The sequence below is a fragment of the Dasypus novemcinctus genome, chromosome 9, assembly GCF_030445035.2.
Source record: "Dasypus novemcinctus isolate mDasNov1 chromosome 9, mDasNov1.1.hap2, whole genome shotgun sequence".
In the NCBI taxonomy this organism is placed as follows: domain Eukaryota; kingdom Metazoa; phylum Chordata; class Mammalia; order Cingulata; family Dasypodidae; genus Dasypus; species Dasypus novemcinctus.
In genome coordinates, this window is record NC_080681.1 from 34,181,406 (window position 1) to 34,200,581 (window position 19,176).

The window sequence follows — 19,176 nt, forward strand, 5'->3', positions numbered from 1 at the left end:
CCCCCCCAAGATATCTGGAAATGTCTGGAGACATTTTTGATTGTCACACAGAGGTGGGGGTAAAGGTGCTACTGGAATCTAGTGGGTACAGTTCTTGCTAAGCATCCTACAATGCACAGGACCGTATCCAACAAAGACTTATCAAGTCTGAAATGTCAACAGTGCCAAGGCTGAGAAACCCTGCTTTAAAATGCAAACAGGCAGTGGGAAAATAAGACAGAAAGGGATAATAGAGACTATAGAAATGGCAGGAGAGCACCTTGATAAACTTGTTGAATGAAAAGAAAATTAAGAACAGATGTAGATGGGTTTATTTTGCCAAAGAGGGACACCTTTTCCTGAGGCAGAAGAAAACAAGAAAAGAATGGAAAGCTAGAGGTTCTGAATAGAAAAATGAGAAGTTGAGAGAGTTTGTTAAAGTCCTTTGTTTTGATTCCAGTTCTTATATAGGCAAGAGGCTTGAATTGCCTGGGCCACAATTTAGTCATAAAGCCTAGTTCTCAAAGGTCTCTTTAAGCACCAAAAATCTCCTTTTCATAAGTGGTAAAACTGCTGATAATGTGGGGGCAAGAGTGGGAAGTGATGTCAAGAATGGAAATGTTATACAATCCCATTCTTTCTTTCTTTTTAACCATTAAAAAGACCTTTATTGCAAAATTGTAAAATAAAAGAGAAATAGATTGAAAGAAATTACAAATTTTAGAAAAGTGTTAAGACCATTTAGATTCAATACAATTATAAGAAATAGTATAGCAATAAACATTTATAAATGTAAATAATAATTCTAATATAATAGAAATTAATTATAACATAATTCTAATTTTTATATTACAGTTTTAACTATTGGGCATAATAATCTCTAAGAATGAAATAAATTATTGGTTTAGTTATTTAATTTCCATTTAGGCCATAATTCTGGATAATCAAATTCCTATTTGGGAATTCTTCATATATTAATGGAATGAATTACCATAGATAACAATATGCCAACTCAAGTTATGAGGCAGAAAAACTCAAAATCTTTTTCAATAATCATGCTAAATCATTATTGATCCAGATGGATCTATTTTAATTAACAAGTATGCAAAAGGAAGGGTTAAAGAAAAATGAAATATCCAACCCATTCTTTCTTAAGCTTTCAGTCCAACATTTCAGTTTCTACTGTGTCCTAGGCATTGGGAATAAAAGATTAGCTATGTCAATTTCACCTATAGCACAAATTTCAATGGTATGAAAGACACTTGAGGAGCTCCTGCTTATTTTTCCTATAATTTCTTTGCATTTTTGGAAATTTTCTTACTGTTTTCAAACTCTCTTCCAAGTTAGTCAAAATTACAAATAATTCTGTTAAATTAGATATGGGTACATAAAGAATATAGTAAATAGTAAACCAAATGTTTAATCTAAGAAACTGGAACACTACTCTTCCTATTCTCAAGGGGACATGACATTTCTGTTGTTCAAGTAAAAGCAAATAAAACCATCACCAAAAACACAGAATTAAAGTTGATCTTCAAAAAAGGTACTTTTCAAATGGTTAGTACCCTTACTTCTTAATAACAAAACACCCCAATTAAATGTAGTTAGTCTCTAATGTTAATAATTAGTGGCAGAGCAATATATAAGAAAATCAAACATACTAAGAAAGCACAGGGGCCAAAGGAGTTTAAGTGTGTCCAAATACAATAAGCTTAGGAAAAAGAAAAAAACGGTGGTATGTAAATAGCACCGTCATAATCATTTTCTGACAATTAGATTCAAACACCTAGAACAGTACCTATACATTATATTACCTATACCTATATTATACCTATACATAAAGGAAAAGGAGATATTTTTGTAGTAGGACCCAAAGAATTTAAAAACTCTTTGGCAGGCTAAGTTATACATAGATCTATTACTATAGATATATTAGATATATTTAATGTATCCCAAACAACTAAAATATTTGTTGAAAGAATGTCAGATGAGGTTTGAGATTAAGTACAACTAAGACTCCATTCAGAAATCTCCCCCAATAAATTCTAAAAGGTAGTTTTATGACATGCTTTCAAATTAGGATAGCTGGCAAATACCAGCATTATAGAATCCACCAATAAAACAAAAGAATGGGGACTAATGGTAGGGGGTGAGAAAAAGGTGTTGCTCACAAATAATGGTTTTTTTTTAAAATTAAAAATAGACAAAATAGTTTTTGAGATTCAAAATCCTCAATTATGCTAAAATATCTTTTGTGCCACTTCATTTTATGAATGAGGTTTTTTAACATTTCCATAATTTCTAAAACATAGAACTGTTTTGACCAAATAAGCCACTTTATATAAGTGACAACATGATTTAATAATATAGCATTTTGTTGCAAAAGAAGTCAATGTGGAAATTTTTGTTTCACTGTGATCAGGTCAATTTTTTAAGACTTAATTTGAAGGGCAGGGGGGAGAGTTTGTAGGTGATTCATACTTAATTTAAAATCCATTCAATATTTATGAGAAGAGATTTGTGAGACAAATAATATTACTCTAACCTTCTGTGCAGGACCTTGACATTCAGATTCTAAAACATTTGTGTCAATATCACCAGACTGGTGCATCACAGTTAGGCCATTCAAGTGTTGCTCAGAATCACCTACATGCAAACAATTTTAGAAGAGCATAATCAATACATATCATCATGCTTATCTAGAATGATTTTTTTTTCCTTTCAGGTAGAAACTATGAAAACAAACTAACCAATTCTTTAATGTTCTTAATATTGGAATATTCCTAGTTGGGGACTTATTATTACTGTTTAAAAAACCATTTCTCATTTGTAGGCTGAGCTCAGTTCAGGGGCACATCCTGATTCGTCCCAACAGGTAACTCATTTAGCAAAGAGTAGGCCTAAGCCTATATGTACTTCCAGGGAAAGATGCTCCCTGGGTGGCCGATTTGAGAACAAGGAACACACATAGGACAAAAGAACTAAGACATTAGACACTGAAAGTAGAAAGGAAACGGTGCGAAGTGCAAAAGGTTTGCACTTGAGTAGCTGTGATAAAAATAACAAGCTATGCAATCCCTTTAGTTAATAATTTTTCATCTCAATATTTCATTTTTTATTATGGGGGAAGAAAACTACAGACAAAGAGTTTAAGCCCTGATCAAACCATGTCAACAATAGACTTAATTTGGACTACTGGTTATATATGCCAACAAAATTCCTTATTTTTTAGACCAGTTGGAGCTAAGTTTTCTGTCATTTGCAACCAAGAGCACCCTGCTGCATTAAACTTAACTGGGTCATTTCTGTTTCATTTCTCTCTAATCCTTGTCTACAAATCCTAACTAGTGGCAAAATGATGGAGGGGACAAATAAGTATTTACTGAGTTGATACCTTTGTTAACTGACTCCTTAAGCTCACAAAATCCTGGCTACTTATGTACTATAGGATCTTATATTTAAGTTTCTACCTCCCACCTAGAACTCCCCAAGGCTACACTATCACTCAATCTTGATCAATTCCTTCCCTGAGTCTCTAGTTAGGTAACACCAGTTAAGGTTGAGGCTAGAAGAAAGCAAGGAATATCGGGGTGGAAGTGAATAGGAGGATGGGCCAAAACATTGTCAAAGGATGCATGAATGGAAGAACAAATTTTAAATTCGTATGTCCCTACATAGTCCAAGTACTCATTTTTTTCAGGTCAAGAAGGAATGGAAAAAAAGAAAAGCTATAATTACTAAACTACATCCTCTATCTGTATGAGGCCAGCTTTATTTAGGAATAAGAGAGTATATATGGCAAGTGAAGTAAATTCTAAAAGGACTCCCAATTTGCTGAGTCTAAGATGGTAAGAGATGGTGGTGTCCTTTCAAGAATTAAAGGGGAAAGATTAAAATTTGAGGACTAAAAGAGGTAAATATAGTGTTGACATGCTGTGTTTGAAATGCTTATCTGATGTTCAGGTGAAGACATTCAGTAGAAGAGTATAAACAGTGCTTGGGCAATGGATAGGTTTGAGTTGCAAAAATGAGAAGAGAAATTACGGATACCAAGGAAAATGGAATCCAGGAAGAATGCACAGAGCGCTGCTTTCCAGCCTTTTACATGTGACACATAGAAAATGATCAATAGCACACCTGGGTAAACGCGAGGGCTGCTCCAAACCTACTGCTATGAGAGTAAGCCTGTGCTTTGGAACATGGTTGGGAAGTCTATGGTCATGCATTTTACTAGAAGGAAAGCTTAAACAATGTAACTTGGGACTGTAAGCATAGCAAAACCTTGACACCTCGTGTGAAATATGAATATGGGTAATGCTGCATATGTAAGACTGGTTTTCTTTGACTGAACAAGTGTATGTAATGCTACAAGATGATAATATCAGGCAAAAATACATCCAAAGCAAAATACAGAAAGAGTTTATAGTAATATATTAATAATCTTCCATTAAGGGTAAAAAAAAGGAAATATACTAAGTGAAAGAAAATAGACTTCATATTGTTTGACTCCATCTACACAAAATAGAAATACAAATAAATTAGACAGAAACCAAAAAATAGCTATGTATGGCAGGGGAAGCACAGAGAGATTAAGAGGTGATTATTTAGGGGCAGAGCTTTTTTTGTTTGTCTTTATTATTATTATTATTGGAATAATGAAAATGCTCTAATAATGATTTAAGTGATGAATGCACAACTATGTAATTATACCAAATACGATTGATTGTACACTCTGGATGGATTTTTTAAAAAATAAGGGAAGCAGATGTGACTCAAACTATTGGGATCCCTTCTACCACATGGGAGGTCCGTAGTTCAGTTCCTGGTGTCTCCTAAAGAAGAGAACGAGTTGGCATGACAGGTAGGTGAGGCAAGCTGACACAGCAAGATGATGCAACAAGAGACACAAGAAGAAAAACATAATGAGAGAAACAACAAAGCAAGGAGCAGAGGTTCCCAGTGCCTCCTAAAGTGGATGAGCAGGACAGCGAGCTGGTGAGACTGGCAGGCATGGCAAGCTGATGCAACAAGAGACACAAGAGGAAAAGCATAACGAGAGACACAACAAAGCAGGATACAGAGGTGGCTTAAGCTATTAGGTGCCTTCCTCACACATCAGAGGTCCTGGGTTCAGTTCCCAGTGCCTCTCAAAAGAAAAAGACACAGCAAGTGCAAACAATGAGAGAGACAAATAAAATAAATCTTAAAAAAAATAAATAAATAAGGGAAACCAATGTGGCTCAACCAACAGGGCTCCGGTCTACCATATAGAAGGTCCAAGAATCGATGCCCAGGGTTTCCTGGTGAGGGCAAGCTGGCCCACACAGAGAGCTGGCCCATTCGGAGTGCCGGCCCATGCGGAAATGTGGACCCATGCAAGAGTGCCGCCCAGGGCAGGAAAGCCACCATGTGCAGGAGTGCTGGCTGACGTGGAGAGCTGGTGCAGCAAGATGATGCAACAAGAGACACAGAGGAAAGAAAAGAAGATGACATAGCAGCACAGGGAGATGAGGTGGTGCAAGAGAGTAATCACCTCTCTCTTACTCCGGGGGAGATCAGTTCCCAGAACACCTAATGAGAATAAAGCAGACACAGAAGAACACACAATGAATGGACAGAGAGAGCAGATGACAGGGGTAATGGGGAGGTGTAGGAGGAGAAATAAATAAAAATAAATCTTTAAAAAGAAGTAAAATAACATTGCCTCAAGACATTTCCTAATTTCTCTACTGATTTTCTCCTTAACCCATTACTTCTTTAGGAATATGTTACCATCCACATATTTGTGAATTTTCCATTTCTCCCTCTAGTATTGATTTCTAGCTTCATTCCATTAATTCTCCATTGCTGTTTTCTGGATTTTTATCCTCTTCTTTTGGATAGGCCTGTTTCTTTGTCTTATACTCTTTTTTTTTTCTCAAAGATATTAGAATGGCATTTTTTTAAAAGATTTTTAAAAAAATTTCTCTCCCCTTCCCTGCCTGCCCCCCATTGTCTGCTCTCTATGTCCATTCGCTGTGTGTTCTTCTGTGTCTACTTGTGTCAGCAGCACCTGGAATCTGTGTCTCATTTTGTTGCGTCATCTTGCTGCGTCAGCTTTCTGTGTGTGTGGCGCCACTCCTGGGCAGGCTGTACTTCTTCATGCTGGGTGGCTCTCCTTACGGGGCGCACTCCTTGCACATGGGGCTCCCCTACGTGGGGGACACTCCTGCATGGCAAGGCACTCCTTGTGCGCATCAGCACTGTGCATGGGCCAGCTCATCACATGGGTCAGGAGGCCCTGGGTTTGAACCTTGGACCTCCCATGAGGTAGGCAGACACCTTATCCGTTGGGCCAAATCCACTTCCCTGTCTTATACTCTTGTTGCACACTTTACATTTTAATATTTAAAAATGTTAACTCTTGGATTTAGTCCCTGAGAAGTTCATTTCTTGGTTTTGTAATGAGCTGGTGATAAGAAGATTTTCTTGAGCTCAGCCCTCCTATCAGAAAGACTGCCCAAGGCAAATGCAGTGTGCAGGGTTTTCGCTGTCTTTCTGGGCCTCTGTCTTGTACTGGTCTTTTGTTTGTTAGTTGTTTTTAAGTTCCCCTACTTCTAGGAGTTTGGTTGTCCCCTGTTTCCAGGAGACAGACCTTCCTCTCCTGGGGTTTTGAAGGCCACAGACTATTGTTCCAGACTGTCTGCCTCTATAGGTATTTATTCTCCTTTTGTTATCTCAAGCTGCTTTTGCCTGGAGGGCAAATTCTGGGAGGAGGTACAACAGAGAGGACTTTCCCAAGTCAGTCTTTCCCAGCCAAAACCAGGCCAGGGACCCATAAAAGGGTTGCAGACCCGCTCCAGAGTGCCTGGGGAGGGGACCAGGAAGGTGCCAAGAGCTTCTCTTCCAGTTCCCCAAAGCTGAGCTTTCCTGGCCTGCCCACAAATGCAGCCCTTCAGCGGACTCTCCTCACAGCCCCGAGGAAGTCCAGCACTTTAAAGTCTCCACTGCCACTACCCCACAGTGGTGGCTTGAAACAATGGCTGCCATCCACTTTGTCTAGGGCAGGTTGAAACAATATCCGCCCTCAGAGCCAGGCCCCCAGCAATCCAAATTTGTTAATCAAAAGCTGTGATCACTGATCAGCCATGCCCACCCCTATGCTTGGGGAAGAAGATTTTTATGTCCCTTTCTGTCACCAGCAGCTAGCCAGGGGCTGGACTCTACGGTCACAAACATAGGGGGATGGGTACCAGTAGCAGCTGTGCCAGAGTAATTTACTATTCTTTAATGGAATGTATCAGAATCTTCCTCCTGCACATCCCTGGATGATGTACATTGTTCTTTGGGAGTCTAGAGTTTCAAAATAGTTGCTTTGTTCTGTTTCTCCTAAATTGTGCTGTAGTAAAACAACTTAGAAATTTCTTCTGCTTGGGACATATGCCTACCCTTGGAAGGCCAAGTAGAAACCAGGGAGCAGCCTAGAGCAAAGGAGACATGGACTAGGAAACTTCACACCTGCCTGTAGTCTAGGCCTATAAACAATAGCCTCAAGGTTGAGGCACTCTTTAGCTTGGCTCATCAGTATCAGAGAAATATCCTTTGTGCCTCACATTTCCAAGAGAACCAGGTGGAGATGACCAAGACCTTCACCTCTGACAATATTAATAGACAAGATATTTATACAATCAAATGAATCTAGCAATATAAATATTTAGCACTTTTGGAAGATGTTTTTGGTAAATAGGAACCATTACTATGTAAGTATTTCTAGCTCATGTCTCCTTAACTGTAAACTATCTGATTCTGCAGAGTATCTACAGAAGCTCTAAATACATGTGTCCTATTCCATTCTACTCACATAGGCATCATGAAAGTTAGAGCAACATTTCCCAAGTCTGCTCAGAACTGGCAGTGACAAGTTTTTGTAAATAGCCCACATGCCAATATATATAATCTATATGAAAGTAAATTGGGTGTGAACTGTTCATGTACTTTTCTTTCATTCAAATTAATGAGTATCTATGGGTATAAAGCAGATAATTTCTAACATATTGCCGAGTGCTTATTTCTAACTTGGAATTTACTAGTTACCATTTTCAGTATTTCCCAATATGTAACATTTAAGGTAATTTTTTAAGCATTTTCAGAAATAGGCTTAGAAGACAATTTGTCAATATAATTCTTTTTTTTTTTTTTAAAGATTCATTTATTTATTTCTCTCTCCTTCCCTGCCCCCTCCGCCCCGGTTGTCTGTTCTCTGTGTCTATTTGCTGCATCTTCTTCGTCTGCTTCTGTTGTTGTTAGCAGCATGGGAATCTGTGTTTCTTTTTGTTACGTCATCTTGTTGTGTTAGCTCTCTGTGTGCAGCACCATTCCTGGGCAGGCTGCACTTTCTTTCGAGCTGGGCGGCTCTCCTTATGGGGCGCACTCCTTGCGCATGGGGCTCCCCTACGCAGGGGACACCCCTGCGTGGCACGGCACTCCTTGCGCGCATCAGCACTGCGCATGGGCCAGCTCCACACGGGTGAAGGAGGCCCAGGGTTTGAACCGTGGACCTCCTATGTGGTAGACAGACGCCCTAACCACTGAGCCAAGTCCGCTTCCCATCAATACAATTCTTTACTTATTAATCTCTTACCTGTGGGAGGCAGAATTTGTAAAGGTGAAATGTTTTTCACACTCTGTAAATGTTCGAATTCTTGGTGATTAAATGCTAACTGGTGGTGATTTGGTATTCCACATGAATGTGTGGTCTGATGAATAAGAGTAGTTTCCATAGACATTGTGTCCTGCACAGAAAATTGTATCTGCTAAGGCAAAGTTAAATAAAATTATCTTTCAGAATTTTAACCACACAAGAAATAAAATGAAAAAAATATAAACACAAAGGGAAAGAATATAATTTACTACTACCCTTTGAACATCATATCACTTAAGTCACACAACACTCTGAGGTATAATTTTACCTATCATGCAGATGAGGAAACTGAGGTTCAGAAAGATTAAATAACTTGGCTATCATATAGCTTGTAAGACAAGGAGTTAATCAAAGCCTACGATCTTAGTTACTACTGCACGTAGACTTAGATATATGTTATTAAACAGTGCTACTCATTTTCAAATGCATTCTTGTGACTCAACAGGAAAAAAAATAGCCTTCTTTTTTTTTTATCAAGTCTTGAGAACAAACCACTTTCTTTATCCCCTTTTCTTTACTGAATTACAGACATGAGAGGGGAAATTTTATATTACATGATGGTTGACCTGCAGGAACACCAACAAATTCTGATTCAGTATTCAGTTAACTATATATTAAGCAAAGCTGTATTGTAATAATTGCTAACATTTATTTAATGCTTACTACAAGTGAGATACCAGGCTAATCCTCACAATAATCCTACGAGTTAGTTATAATTAGTATGCCCATCTATAGTTTACAAAATAACTTAGAAATAATAAAGGTGACTTACCTATGATCTCATACCTATGTAGTTGCAAGCTAAGTTACAGTATTACATCCCAGGTACCTTATCCACTAAACTTTGAGTTGTAGGCAATACAGAGATAAATAAGACAAGTCTTTATCTGTCTAATAAGGGGCTTGGGATAAGTGGGTAGATAAGGCAAGTGTGTGAATAACACTTATGCTAGCTTGAATAAAACAAATGCTATGGGAATCCTAATTCCAACAAAAATGTAGACCAAAACTTGAGACCAAGACCAAAGTTTAAAGTCAGGGGCTGAGGTTTTAAAAGCAAAAAATCACCTTTTCAAATACACATTTATTCACGAATCTATAAATTAACATACATCAACTTTAACATAAATGAACATTTTGTTCCCTGGTGAGTGAAACTGAAAAAAAATTTTGGCCACAAATGGATCATAAAGTTGGCATTCCACATGCCATGCATTGAGAATGCTTTCAAAATTCTTTCATAATTTGGCATAACTTTCTGATTCTGCTAATACCTACAGTAAGACAGATGACTTCTATCTTCTTCCTACTCGAAAGTCTTTGGGAGCTCATTCTTGCCTACCAAATAAAATATTAACATCCCACTTAGGTGTTCAAAGTTCTCCCTATTATATCACCCACAACATCTAATCACGTGCTTCCTTACAAATACTCTGTTGCCACATTTCCTTGAAAGCAACCAATGTGGTGTTTTCCTCTTTTCATACTATTACCTCAATTTAAAAAATAAGCCCCTAACTTACATGTCAATATTCTAACCAGTTCTTTCTTTTCCTTGTCCTTTCAAATGTTGTTAAGAAGTACGAAACCTGCCCCTCCTTCAGGCCGTATTTCTGTCGTTTTCTCAAAAGATTTTGATATGGATAATTACAGCACTAATTATATAACCTTTAAACCATGCAATTATATTCCTTCTTAAAATTAAGAGGTCCTTCAAGGCAGTGTTATTTATTTATATATTCCCCTAACCTAGTAAGATGCTGTTAAATTTATGTAATTCCATATTCAAAATAGATACAAAGGATATAAATTTTTATAAGGTTGACAATCTGAATTAGTAGAAGAAAAATTACTTCTATCCTTTTAAAGAATGTCAACTACTAATCAAACATAGAAAGTGCTAAAATTGATGGCTGGGAATTATAACTTTTATGTTTAGAAAACATAACTATCATTCCCCCTACTACTTTTTTTTTTTTAAGATTTATTTATTTTTATTAATTTCTCCCCCTGCCCCGTTCTTCCCATTGTCTGCTCTCTGTGTCCCTTCACAGTGTGTTCTTCTGTGTCTGCTTATATTCTCATTAGGCGGCTCTGGGAACTGATTCTGGGACCTTCCGGAGTGGGAGAGAGGTGATTACTCACTTGTGCCTCCTCAGCTCTCCTGTTCTGCTGTGTCTTCTTATTTTCTCTCCTCTGCGTCTCTTGTTGCGTCATCTTGTTGTGCCAGCTCTCCATGTCGACTGGCACTCCTGCGCAGGGTGGCTTTTCCTGCATGGGCCAGCACTATGCGTGGGCCAGCATGCCTTCACCAGGAGGCCCTGGCCATTGAACCCTGGACCTCCCATATGGTGGACAGGAGCCCAATTGGTTGAGCCACATCTGTTTCCCCTACTACTTTTTTTTTTTTTAACTCCACCTTACTATACAAGCAGTACTTTTTACACACCAGAGTGTGCACATGGAAATATCAAGCTGTCCGTGTTATTCAGATTTCCAAGGTTAAGCTGGAACTTCTAGAATTTGTTCTATCATCTGTTTGACTTACACAATAAAATAACTATATCCTGTTAGAAAAATAAAGCCAATAGTTTCCCTATTCTGTCTTCTTTAGGAAATATTTGAACATTTAGTTGACAAACTGAAAAGGTGACAGTTCTTCATGTAAGTAAAATCAAAACGAATTTTAAAGAAAGCTATTACTACACCAGCAAGTTATAACATATATACTTTTGAAACTCTAAAAAAGAAATAATTAACCTACCTTTACTTTCTCTTTAGGAGAATCATTCTGTTTTACTCCAGTAAACTTAGTAAACATTTCTGCAAATATACATAAATAAACATTTCAATATTTTCCAGCTTAAAAAATTGCCTTCTAAGCTACAAATTTTCCCACATTAGAAATACAATGGTGATTTCAAGAGAATTAATACCAACCTTTTAAAATCAAGAAATTCTTGTAGTCACAGGTTTTGACCTTCATTGAATTAGTCAAAATTTCTAAAGGGATACTAGATTTAAGATATTTTCTTTTCTACATAATGGAATAAATATCCACTCCCAAATTTCATTTTAAACTATGTTTAGGCAAAAAGAACAATGTGTTACTTCACAGTAGAAAGCTTGAAATAAGCCATAGTTTAAAAAGGAATAAATTACAACAGAGATAAAGTTTGAACAAGCAATACCAATTATACTAAAATCATCTTTTACCAAGTAGCTACAAGTATAGCTGTAAGTGGATTAATTAAAATTAAGAATTTACCATAAGAGAAGGGATATGTCATTTATCTGTGAGGATAAGGTCTGCTCTGCTTGCTATGAACTATAACAAATATCTCATCTAATTAATACTCTTTATTTAATTACAAGTTATTTGGCAACCTCAACTATATAGCAACATATGGGTTTTATAGTACTTCCTTTACCTTTAGAAATACCTTTACAGCTGACATTGGGAGTAGAAGTACATGTAAAAAGAGATGTCTCTATGAGGGTGCTAATAGGTTCCTCTTTCTTTACCCTGCAGTTGATTCTGGTGCTATCCTCCCCAATCACAAGCCTATGTCAGTGTGGTACAGCACCAAACTGGTAGGCAGTGCCTTGATTCATCTCTCCAGGCCAGCTTTCATGAACCACCTGAGCATTATTTGCTTAGGCTCTAGGGCACCAAGGCTGGTCAACATCAAATATTATTCAAACTTAAAACAGTCTAATTTTAATAATTACCTTCTGCCTCCTGAAATGCCATCAGTTTCCACTGGATGTGTTACTTTGCTTTCCTCTCCTAAAATGTTTGATGCTGGACATTGTTAAAATTGCTAAATGCCACTCAATGACGTGCTTTAATTTAAAGAATTCAAGTTTTTAAAATGACATGAGCCATCTTAATGTCTCTCCACTAAGTTTTATTTAAGTGTCAGGGATTTGGTGGGAAGGGAAGAAAAGACAGACTGCAAAGATTGAGGGTAAATATCCAGGTAGCTTTCACATTTAAGGGAGAAATTATGATTTCAGCTTTGAACAAAAAAAAAGACTTCATTAATATGATCATATAATATATGCACATCTATACATCTATCTAAATTATTCAAATATGCACCTAAACTACATTATCCTACAAACAAACTATAGGGATTAAAAATATGACATTTCACATTAGCATTCTACCAAAAAATTCATGGCCATTATCTTAGTTTTCTGACTATAAACTAACTATAGCTCAGAATTATAAAATTAGCAGCACCCCAAAAGTTGAAGATACTAGCAAAAGGCATGAGAATTTTAATAGAAAAATCAAAACCACATAGTATATCTCACAAAAGTCTTACACATTATACATAGATGAATAAAGATAGCATTTTTGCTTCTCATTCTAATCTTATGTAACTGATTTTTCAGGAGCATAATAAGCCAAAACTGCATATGAGTCCTGAACTTTGGAATTAAATGGCAAACATACCTGTTTTCACCATTAAGTTAAGTTCACATTTCAATTAGTGAAGAAGGCCTATCACGTCTAGCAAACATGAATTTAACTGAGCACTATGACAGAACATTCATCAACACCTAGTTTCTCCAGGAACTGTGATAATACGCATACCTACCTTACAAGGATAAAAGTGGATAGTAGGCATAAATTACTAAACAAATGTCTATTATGCATATTATACAATGTGTGCTAATTTCACAGCTCCACAAAAATCTCAATGTAAAACTTTGATTAGAAAGTTTTCCTTTTAAACTATGTCAAAAAACATTTAATAATAGAACCTTTAAAAAGAGAACTGGAGGGAAACGGACTTTGGCCCAGTGGTCAGGGCGTCCGTCTACCACATGGGAGGCCCGCGGTTCAAGCCCAGGGCCTCCTTGACTCGAGTGGAGCTGGCCCATGCGCAGTGCCATGCGCGCAAGGAGTGCCCTGCCACACAGGGGTGTCCCCCGCGTAGGGGAGCCCCACGCGCAAGGAGTGCACCCATAAGGAGAGCCGCCCAGCGCAAAGGAGGGAGCAGCCTGCCGAGGAATGGCGCCGCCCACACTTCCCGTGCCGCTGACTACAACAGAAGCGGACAAAGAAACAAGACGCAGCAAAAAGACACAGAGAACAGACAACCAGGGGAGGGGAGGGGAATTAAATAAATAAAAATAAATAAATAAATCTTAAAAAAAAAAAAAAAAAAGAGAACTGGAAAGAACCATAGAGATCTGATTAAGCCTTTATTTAATACCCACAACCTACAAGCCACTGAGACCAATATTCCAGTGATCCCATATATTATCAGCAAGCCAACTGGGACTACAAAAGCTTGAAAAGTTGAGTAAGAATATAATACCGTAAGGCAAAAAACAAAATATAATGCCAAATATAGCAGAAAGCATTATGGAAATTTTTTAAATTAGAAAAATGAATCACACCTCAATTACAGAAGACCATAGTATAGAAAAGTGATTTGAAGTTACTACCTGGGTCTACCTCCTTATTTTACAGAAAAGGAAGAGGGTCAGAGATGTTAAATGATTTGCCCAGGCTTATAAACCAAGCCATTGTTCTATGGATAAAAATCAATCAATTTGTTCTTAAACAACAACAACAAAAATTGTTTCCTTTAAAGAATGTTTTGGCAATTTTCACTAAGTGTTTGATATTTATTTTAAAGTAAAGAAGAAACAAGTTGAAATGAAACATTCCTGAAAAATACACTATTTCACACCAATCAAGTACCCGAGCTTACAAATAGACAATTCTTGGAGTTGTTTCCTGTAAGGTTCAATCAAAAGCACTATTCCTCTACTTAATTACTTCGTCTTGGTAATATTAATAGTCACAGGATTAAAGCTATTAGTTGTATTCCTCCCTATTATATCACAAGATAGCCCCATGGTTGTTGAGCATTAAAATAACTTGTATACGCATACTTGCAGAACCTAGCCAACACAGAGTATTATGTATCTGGAATGAATTCTATTATCAAGCCTCATTTACTTCTCTGATCTGACATTTAATGATATTTTGAAAGTTATGGAAAGTAATTTGGAAAGGTTTTATATTTATGCCAAAGTTTAATAAATGTTCTTGACTTATCTGCACATGGCTTTTTTGTGTATACTGATGTTAGTCAAGAAGATAATTTAAATTTGCAACAATGTACTGCTTTTAGCCCATAGATTTCTCATTTTTATTTTTAAGCATTTGGGACTTCATCACCAGGCTCAATCTTGAAAATGATTTAATATCTTGTTTGAAATGAAGAGAGTCACAAAGTGAATTTTGTTGATTCTAAAAAAAAACGTTTAGGGAGTGGGTAAGCTCATGGTAAGGTCCCAGGGGTTCAATCCCCAGTACCTCCTAAAAAAACAAACAAACAAAACAAAACAAAACAAAAAACTTTCATTGAAATTAATGCTCTGCCATGTAATTAATCCTATTCAACAAAACAAAATCAATGAATCCCTGTTTTTCAAAAGTGCATAAACTGAAGTTTGAAAATGCATGGGAAATAACTGTTTGAGTAGTAGCCCTAATATTACTTACAGATTTTAACTTTTTCACAGGTATTATCCTTAAAATAATTTAAGCACATCTAAACAGAATGATACTGTAGTAAGGACAGACCAAGTCATTAATATAGAGTAACCATAATAAGAATAACAAGTCAATAATATTAAGGAATTTAGAAAAGCTAATTTAGAGCTCTGTCCCTGCAACCAAATTCTCAAACACTGTGACTTAGTTAAGAAAATTGCATATAGCCATATTACTATAAAAATTCAGGGAGATAAGGTATTAAAAATAGTTTAAGAAGAAATTGCTATGATCAAAATCCTTCTATCAGAGAAAAATTTCTCCCAGAAGCTTTCAGGAATGTTTCCCCTATCAAAAATGAGAAGAAATGAAATTAACTTCACATCCACCATTCTGAATAATCAAAAGCCTTATTAACCAGAGCTCTGGGAATCAAAATGATACTGAACTATAAGTTTTGCATATGTCTAGTCATAAGTAATTTTAAAGCTACAAAATCTTAGGTTGTCAGTTAATTTTTACTTATGTGACCTTAGAAAAGGTTTTGCTGATATACCTAATTTTCATAAATTTAATTTTTCAGTAAATAGTCCCATTCTCCCTGTCCCTGAAACTCTGACAGAAGATTTGTCATCTGTTCATTTAGAGTGTCATGTGCATAATTAAGAATGGTAGATACTTTACTTATTTTACAATAGGTATTACAATTGATATGGTCTGATTTGTTTATTTTCACAACGTACAATTTTTTTATTTATAGTTTTTGTTTTTGTTATCATTCCCAGGAAAGTTAAAAGATGTTATTAGCTTACACCCTAGAAATTAAGAACCTTGAAGTATTTTACTGGGTACAACTGAAGTTAATATTTAAGGCAATAACTCCTGTTGCTTCCTTGACTGATTTATTTTATTAGGCAAAGATATAACTGTTCTTCCCTATTAAGAGAGACACTGCCTTCATAATTTATAACATATATTGTTTTTTTCTTACATTATTTTAAAAAGCAGCTTCTTTAAACTGAAAAATACATTAAACAATGTCAAAATAAAAATTCAACTTAATATTAGAATTCTGAGGCTGTTATTCTACTAGAAAGTTAGGAAAACATATATATTGCATCATTTTAAGAATGTTTAGTTGGATGTTTAGTCCCTCAAGCAACATTTGGTATATTTTATCAGAAACTAAAATTAAAATTAAGGTACTTAACGGAAACATTCTGTATATAGTATTTTCCTTTAATACTCAAGGTATTTATTGAGCAGTATCAAAATTTAATTAGATTAAACTAACAGCTTAAAAGAGTTTTATCCTACAAATAAAAGACAAGGTGCTTTAACTTATTATGCCACAAATGCTTTATTAGATTAAATTACAAATGCTAATTACAATTTAAAATACTAAATGCAACTTAGTTTTTTCCAGCATTGTTTATATTTAAAAGTTAAATAAATATAAGGAAATAATGTATAATCAGAGCCCTAAATTAATTTTAAAATTTTCTAGTATTACAAATTCCAAAACAAGTAAATATTCCATTCTTACAAAAATGCTATATATTTATCACCATATACTTTAGAAATGTAAAAACAAAGTGCAGTAATCAGGACCACATAAATGCAAACTAAAAAAACCAGTGTGAAATAATTGCTTTGCAAGCCAGCAGAAGATCTTGTATTTTATGATCTAATATTTTCTGGTACTAAGATCTGGTATATTTTATTAAGAGACTGTCCCACCTTCAAGAAACTTATTTTCAACATTAGAAGCCTATAGGTCACATATGTAAAACATGTAGTTTCATTTTACATTTTAAAAGGTATGCGAAAATATTTAAGATTGTCTACATGCAATTAAATAATAACTATAGGTTCTGGTTAAGTAACAAATATTTCTCCAAAACATAAGTCTCAATATTACAAGAAAAAACGTTTCCCACAAACAGGTATACTTAAGAGAACAGCTAACCTGATTCAGAATCACTGCTGTCTGAAGAACTTGAATCACTGCTACTTTCAGACTCTGAAGAGCTACTGCTGCTGCTGCTTTCACTTAATCGAGAACAGATTCCAACTGTTTTGGGTGATTGTGTTTTCTCAGCTACAAAAGAGAGAAATACATTAAAATAGCAAACAAATTAATTAGCCACAGAATCATTTTAAAACTGCCACCTACGTTTTGTTTGACATTTTTTTGAGTTTAACTGATTATTGACATCCAGTAACTGCTTTTCCAATTCCTGTTTTTTCTGTGAATGAAGTTCTTCTTTGGACTTCATTATTTTCTTAGCTGTGTGATTTAGGAGGGAAACAAAATGAATATAACCGAAAAGTAACACGAATACCAGACTAACTGCTCTTAATATACAGAGATACATACCACGAGGTTTTGGGGGTCTTTTTCTTAGACAGGCTGCAACATATTTTTCTAGTTCTCTTAGTGTAGATGCTTTCAGTGTTTCAAAGTCTATCTCTATCTCATCAGGATTGGAATTTCTCAGCGAAGGCTCTCTTGACTGTATTATATGAACTACTCGTCCAAGTTTATCCCCAGGGAGTTTATTTATATCCAAACTTAACTGCCTTTTCTCATCATAGTTCATAGGTTTAGCATTATCTTCATCTTCAGATTTCAGAGCAAAGACCTGCTGATTCCTCTTCTTTGGCTGACTGTAAAAACACTAAATTTAGTCAAACTAATTTTAGATAATGTTATATTTTAATAAGCCATGGTAAAAGATACTTACTTGCTCTTGGACTTTTCCTTTAATTTCATTTGCTTAAACTTTTTCCTTGGAGTTTCATCTCTGTTATTAACCTTGTCATTATTCTTTTCCTTTTTAGACTTCTCATTCTTCTTCTTTAGCTTATGGAAAGGTCCTTGGGACAGAACCTGTAGCTGTTGATGAACAGCTTTAAGCTTATAAAGGAAAAATTATTTAAACATTAATGGCTCCAAATAATTAAAGATACTAGAAAAAAAAGAAAGCACTCAAAAGTCAAGAATATCTGTTGTGACATTCACTTCATATTTTCTTCAGGTTTTCATTTCATTTCACAAATTCATTGTTTTGAGGGGCATACACTAAAGTGCAACCACTATCATGTGCTCAACCCACAGACTTGAGGAGTCACCTAAAAAGAGACTAAGAACAATGAATGTTTCCTGGCAGTCTTTAAGTGTTTAATAATTGACTTTTTAGGTGTGAGCTCAGAGCCAGTTAACATTTTGTCACAAAAAGTAGTAAGTGTTAAAGTTCTCATCTATAAAATATCTGAGATTATGTCATACAAACAGCTTCAGTAAGAATCAATTACTAATTACAGGTGGGACTAAAATTAAAATCTTAGGATATGGAGACTTTTAAGTAGGAAAGACTACTAAATATTACAAATGTACCAATAAGTAAATAAACCAATATGTAAATAACACTAAGTGATCTAAATATAATGGCTTTTAATCTACAAAAAGGATTTTATAATAGCTCTATTAGCAGCAACTCATAGAAAAGAATATCAAAACTTGTGTCAATACAATCAATTAAATACCTGCTCCTGAAGCTTTGCAAGACGCTGAACTCGTTCATCTTCAGAATCATTAGAAGAGTGATCTTCGGAGGACGCTTCACTACTGCTTTTTCTACCAAGGGTTTTTGTGGTATCTTTTTTGATGTAACATACAGGCATGTTCTCATCAGGTTCATCTGGAATCTTTGCAAAATGCATTTCGAAAACATCCTATAATTGAGAAATTTGACAGTTAGGATTTTCTATATTTCTTACTGAATGTAGCAATAACATCTTTTAACAAAGTCTACATTTCAGTGTCATTATTTTGTTCAGAAACTATTTCCCCTTTAAGAGATACCAGAAAAAGAAATAAATAAGTACACAAAATATAAACAACAAAAGACTCATGATTCTCTCCCTGACAACCTTAACAACTTTCCTCCCTTCTTCCAGCCAATACAGGCTTCTAGATGTCAAAGAA

General features: G+C 35.6%; 1 protein-coding gene across 1 annotated transcript in view; it reads right to left on the reverse strand.

Annotated features, from left to right (window-relative positions):
- Positions 1 to 19,176, reverse strand: part of BRDT (bromodomain testis associated) — a 46,830-nt gene that overhangs the window by 13,440 nt on the left and 14,214 nt on the right. The window contains exons 7-14 of the mRNA XM_058303178.1: positions 18,735 to 18,923; positions 17,933 to 18,105; positions 17,566 to 17,855; positions 17,362 to 17,475; positions 17,155 to 17,286; positions 11,424 to 11,482; positions 8,600 to 8,771; positions 2,525 to 2,625 (exon numbers count right to left, since the gene is read on the reverse strand). Coding sequence (XP_058159161.1) covers positions 2,525 to 2,625; positions 8,600 to 8,771; positions 11,424 to 11,482; positions 17,155 to 17,286; positions 17,362 to 17,475; positions 17,566 to 17,855; positions 17,933 to 18,105; positions 18,735 to 18,923 — 1,230 coding nt within the window. The remainder of the gene's footprint in view (positions 1 to 2,524; positions 2,626 to 8,599; positions 8,772 to 11,423; positions 11,483 to 17,154; positions 17,287 to 17,361; positions 17,476 to 17,565; positions 17,856 to 17,932; positions 18,106 to 18,734; positions 18,924 to 19,176) is intronic.